The following is a 6,000-nucleotide window of genomic DNA, read 5'->3' as shown; positions in this document are numbered from 1 at the left end:
GGTCACTGGCTGTGCCCGTCGGCATTTCTTACCCCGCTTCTCCACGCTGGCTGCTCGGAGGGGCTCAGCCCAGGCCACCGCGCAGGACTGGTGCTTGACCCGCTGCAAATCCATCTCTGGGATGTGTTTCTGAGAGCTCATTCAAGGCTTTACCCTCAGCAATCGGCAGCCATCAGACGTGTCGACACAAAGGCTTTGAGGGCAACCTTTCCAACCACAGCTACCGCTCTTGGCCGTGGTTCCTCAGGACCTTGCTCCCATCCTGCTCCTTCATGTTTGGCATTGGCTGGCATCAGGCTCGTGGGAACAAGCTCTGTGTCTTCTTCACCTGAGATCAAATCTTCAGGCCTCAGCAGCTGTTTTGTCTCCTCCAGCAAGGCCAAATTCATCCAGCTTCCGATCAGACTTTACCTTTCAGGGGATGTCACACACCCAGGAAGAAATCGCAGGGAAAGCAGGCAGTTTCCAGCCGAAGCCAGCACCCCCCGGGCCAGCGAAGCCCACCAGGACGGTGGCCTGGGCCAGGACAGGGAACCTCGGGCTCTTCCAAACCACCCTTCTCCTGCTGCATTTCTCACAAACCAGCAACGGGACCATCGCTGGAGAGCCTGGAGCGAAGGGGTGATCCGGCACCAACTCCTCAGCACTGGGCTGGGGTCCAAGTAGGCAGGGACGGCTTAAAGCCTCCAGACATGGAACTGCACAGGTGAGGGCAGGGCCATTAGGATGCACCCGGGTGTAAGGGCAGGATGGGGCCGACCACCCACAGGACCCTGCACTGCCCGACCGGGCAGCTAGGCAGACCACAGCCAGCAGCAAAGCAAGCTGGAAAAACAATTTTGCCTTTAAAGTTGTACCATAATAGTTTTGCATTCCTCTGCACAGAAGGAAAGATTGTTTTAATGTCCAGGGCCCAGCTACGGAGAACGCAGCTAGGGAGGAAAGTCGTGATCAATTATTTAGAAGAGACTTTTAGTCTCACATCAAAGGTTTATCTTCTGCCTTCGTACATCTGAACTAAGTGCCATTTCCCCGTGGAACAGGGCACAAAGCAAACATAGAGGCTCTAATTAGCACACCCAGGAGCCCAGTATTTTCCAGTTTTCTGCGACTCCTCCAAGCTACGCAGCCAAGAGCCCAGCAGCTCACACCCCGGCTCCAGGAGCCAGCCTGGCTGCCAGGAAGTTTAGAGTTAGAATACACAACTTGGAAATGAATTACCTGTTTGAACAGAAGGGAAGAGCTCTCCTGGAAGAGCGCAGAGCAGTACCAGAAGAGCTGGGTTCAGGCATCCTTCTGGAAAATAACCCGTGGGGCCCGTCCTGCCCCAGGCCGCCAGGGCAAAGGGAACAAACACAATCGGTCGCTGCTACGGGAAGAGCAACGACAATCCATCCATCCTCAGGAGGTTTGATCCAACCTCTGCTGAAGGCACTTTTGGTTTTAAATGTACGCAGTGAAGACTGAAGACCACCGACCCAGGATGGGCTCGGTAAGAGCAACCAGAGGACCTTGGTGATCTCTAGGGTTAGTCTCTACTCCAGCCCTATTCTCCATTTCCCAGGGGAAGGTTCCTGCAGTGTAACCACCTATAAATACAGACACTGAAGGGGCTCACACCTGGTTTGCATCCCCTCAGCAGACAAAGCAAGCTCTAAGTTGTGCTGCTGCTGCTCAACGAGACGTGGTCCTCTTGTCTTTGCTCAGAGCAGCTCTGCAGAAACCAAGCAGCGAGCTGCAAGGCTGCACTCCCCTGCGCTCACTCCCAATCTTCCCAGGCTCGTCCCGAGCTTATGAGCCTTTCCTGTGACAGGCACCAACACAACCCTGTAACCAATCTCAACAGAAATTAAATCTCTCCAGCTCAACAGACAGCCCCTGCCTTCACAGAAGCCCCTGGCTGCTCTACTTCCACTTCAAAAGCCATTTTTAAGTTTTCTTTGTAAGAATTAATTTTTTTCAATCGCAGGGAACGACCTCCAGCAAGGGCAGCATATTCTGTACAATTGCATTAATCAAAATCTGCATCAAAGACCTGGATGATCCTTGCAGGGAAGGTCTCCAATGGCTTCCATCACTTCTGGAAGGGCCTGGGGCTGCTGGAGGTGCAGCCAGGCTGGGCGGTCTCACCAAGGGGAGAGCTGGAGTCCCTCCGCGAACCAAACACTGAGGCTCTGACACTTGAAAATAATCATTTTGTGTAAGAGGAACAGCCTCCCTGGGTAAAGGCTGCACGCTCACGGACATGACAGAGGAAAACATGATGCAGGGCAGGTGGAGAAGGAGAACGTGTGCTGGGAGAGGGAGAGGAGGTTCCATGCAGAGAACGGGTCACACTTCACAGGGCTTACAACCACCACAGTCCTCCGTGCTGCCACCAAACATATTTCTGGCTGCAAAGTTGTGCTGCCCAGCTCTGGTCATGCCTGGAGGCATCGCCGCCGGCTGCTGACGCACTTCACATCAGAGGGCCAGGAGAGCTCAGCAAAGGAGGCAGCTTTGAGGAGTGTCTTCAGTGCTCTGGTCGGACGACAAATCCCCTCAAGGCAACAGCACCTAGAGCTAGCGCTGAGCAGAGGAGTTTACGTAAACGAAGAATTAGCTTGATTATCCTGCCAAGTGGAGCTATCAGCAACGACAGATGTGAGACAAGAAGAGCAAGCACCAGGGGACTTCTGAACATGGTCCAACTCACATCGACTGCTGCAGCCCTCGGGCGGCGGGGAGAGCACTGGGGATTTCTTTCCAATGCTTGACAATATCCCAAGTGACTTCTGCTGGGGTTAGGAATTGAAAACCGCACGTGTTTCTTCGCAAGTCTGATATCAGCAGAGGCGAGTTGCGCCCTTAGTTGTTGACAACTTTCTCTTTGTGGGACCCAACACAATGAACCACACAGACATTTCAATCCAGCAAAATAACTTTATTTCACAGGGCAAATACAGCCAAGTAGTGATTCCAGAGTTGCCCGGCAAGCGTCAGCTCCATGATCTGTCAGTAAATGTTCTGCTGATGGCTTGAGGATACAGGCTCTATACCTAGCGTTCACATTAATTGATTTCTTAGGTGTAGATTTCAAGTGAAATACATTCAGACTTGCTCCTGTCAGAGCACTGCTCACAAGTGTGTGGTTGAAAGTCACTGAGGAGTTAGTTACAGTTACCTGATTCATACGAAAAGAAAGCAACGCTGCTGCGACCCACAACCCCCTCCCTCTCCGTAGTGCTGCTGCTCGGAGCCTGTTCAGCACACGGCAGGATAATATCCCGTCGTCCTTCAGGCCTTCACAGTAAAAACACTGACTAGAACATACAGCAGCAAACGTGAAGGCAGCATTTAACTGCATGTTCCCAGCACATTTCCCCTGTGCCACTCTCAGAGCGATTAACAACTGGCCCTCCCGCTCGTACCGGTACGAAGTGGTATGGCACACGTCCGCCACCCTTCACCAGAGGGACTTGGGCGTGACACAGATATTTGTGGTTAGTGCTGGCAGCTGAATGCCCCGTACCCTGTCTGGAGAAGGACGAAAGCTTGCTTAATTTCAACTAGACGTTGCTTTGGTTTTTTAAAATATTTAATAAATAAATATGGCTGCTGTCAGTACGAATGGGATGCAGCTCTCAGCCAGCAAGGTCAGACTCTTCTGAGCGCTAGCCTGGCTCTCCCGTGCTGCTTGCCTGGCCATCCACGTTGGGGAGATTCCTGCGCTTTCTGATCTGCATATCTTCATCCTGAAGGAGAAAAAAAGCAAGCAAGCACAAATTAATTCTTCAGCATCCTGTCTGAGCTGGATAAAATCTTTCCTCTTCCCCTCCACCTCTTCTTTGTCCACCAACCATTACCCACTGGGGATCAGCCCAGCAAACAAAATCTTTACCCCATCACTCCAGCTCCTCACTCAAAACACCAAAGCCACCTTCCACCCTCAGGTGGGCACCTTCCCAAACCATTCACATGCTCCCACAGCAAAACCGTTTATGTCCAACAGGCAGCTTCACCTTTTAAACCTGCCGGCCACCCTAGCCGGCGGCAGAGCGGCAGGGATACGACCCTCCCGAGCTTTGCTTCTCAGGCTGTGGGCCATGTCATGTGAAGTCTGGCCTCATAGGGCAGGTTTTCCTCAGGGTGGACCTGATGTCCCGCAGAATCAAACAACTTTGGTTGGAAGGGACCTCTGGAGCGTATAATACCTAACGCTAATGCTAGATCTGGTTCTTCAGGGCATCTCTTTGGTTTTCAAGTATTTGCAAGCATGGAGTTTCCACCTCGAAGTTCGCAAGGATGGAGTTTCCCTGCACAACCCGTTGTGGTTCTCAGCCACACTTACCAGGAAATATTTCCCCCGGTACCCAGTGAGGATTTTCTTTAGTGCAAGTTGTGCCTGTCACCTCTTGTCTTTTCGCTGCACGTCTCTGCTGCTGTCTTCTCTGTAAGCACCTGGCAGGCAGCTGCAGACAGCACTCAGATCCCCTCTTCACCTCCTCTCCTCCGAGCTGGAGGAAGCAGCTCCCTCAGCCTCTCCTCCTGCCGTACGCTCTCCAGCCCTGACCCACCTCACGAGCGAACCCACGGAGCTGCGTGGCCAGGTTTTAACCATGACCAGGTTTTGCCACACACAGCACCGCTGCAGGTGACTGACCTGAACAGGGCGAGCACGCGTCATTTAGTGTCTGTACTACATGAAAAGCAAACTTATTTCTGCACAGTCCTCCTCAGCAAGTCCCCTCCAGGTGCTTCTCTCAGTATCCTTCCTGACACCTCCACCGCACACCCACCGCACACCATTCACACCGCTGTTTCCAGGGTAGTTCGTACCGACTCAGAGTCTTCTTCAACCTGGTTCCTTATGAAATCGATATAATCATCCTTCTGGTTGTCCAGAACTTCTTCCTCGTACTCAGTCTGGTAGTCTGACTCATCTAAAGAGAGAAGAGAGAAAAAAGACTGGTTTTAAGTAGCATTCAGAGAGGCAGAAAAAACGGGGAGCAGAATGACAGTTGCCTCCATTGAGCCCTGGCGCAGGGCAGGATGAGTGCTGGCCAACTCCCTGCAGCTCAGTGAACTGGGACTACTGCAACACCAATATCGGCTCTCCAGCCAGATCACAAAATAAACCGTGCCCTCTATGTGAACTGGTGTCCTGGAGCCCTCCGGAATCTAAAGAGCTTATAGCAAGAGCAGCAAACTGTCCGCGTTATTCTGGTGGGTGCCAGAACACAAACACTGGCAACGTGGAGATGCTCCCTGGTGAATGCTCTTCACAGAACGGTCGCTGTCTCCCACCTGTCAGTCCAGGCAGGACCCGTGGAAAACCATCAGAAGACGTCCCTATGAGCTACCAATCCAAACTCCCCTGGACACATTGGTCACAGACTCACTGGAAACGGGGACTTCCAGGCACAGGGTGAGCTCTTCCTGGTGCGGAGATCGTAATTATGTGTCTCACAATCTCCGCTCCACAAGAGACAGTGACGTTTACCCTCCCCTCCTCTCCACAGGGACAATCACCTGCTCTCTCTGGTAATCCAGCAGATGAACACAATTTAGGGAAGCTCAAGAGCTGTGCACACTGAGGCACAGCAGTCAGCAGCAGGACATGTCACCAAGCCCCCAGTCCCCAGCACCGAAGGCTGCTCCCAAGGAATCACAGAACGGTTTGGGTTGGAAGGGACCTTAAAGATCACCTCACTCCAACCCCCCTGCCATGGGCAGGGACACCTTCCACCAGACCAGGTTGCTCACAGCCCCATCCAACCTGGCCTTCAACACTCCCAGGGATGGGGCAGCCACAGCTTCTCTGGGCAACCTCTGCCACTGCCTCACCACCCTCACCGGGAAGAATTTCTTCCTGATATCTCATCTAAATCTTCCCTCTTCCACTTTAAAGAACAAGATACACCAGTGCAGAGTCAATGCCTCTTCCAGCACCCAGAGATCTCTTTAGGGTCTGTAAAACAGACAGCAGGAGAGTCACCTGCTGACAGGACTGACTCTCTC

At 52.6% G+C, this 6,000-nt stretch overlaps 1 protein-coding gene across 1 annotated transcript in view; it reads right to left on the bottom strand.

Moving 5' to 3' along the window:
- Nucleotides 1-3,653: 3,653 nt before the first annotated feature.
- PNPLA7 (patatin-like phospholipase domain containing 7) overlaps nucleotides 3,654-6,000 on the bottom strand; it is a gene marked incomplete at its 5' end in the record, with an annotated part of 119,299 nt that continues 116,952 nt past the window's right edge. Inside the window, 2 exons of the mRNA XM_009697840.1 lie at nucleotides 3,654-3,734; nucleotides 4,819-4,922. Of these exons, the coding sequence (XP_009696142.1) occupies nucleotides 3,654-3,734; nucleotides 4,819-4,922 (185 nt within the window). The remainder of the gene's footprint in view (nucleotides 3,735-4,818; nucleotides 4,923-6,000) is intronic.

This window comes from Cariama cristata, unplaced genomic scaffold, assembly GCF_000690535.1.
Source record: "Cariama cristata isolate BGI_N322 unplaced genomic scaffold, ASM69053v1 scaffold14743, whole genome shotgun sequence".
Lineage (NCBI taxonomy): Eukaryota > Metazoa > Chordata > Aves > Cariamiformes > Cariamidae > Cariama > Cariama cristata.
This window is presented reverse-complemented; position numbering and strand designations above follow the sequence as displayed.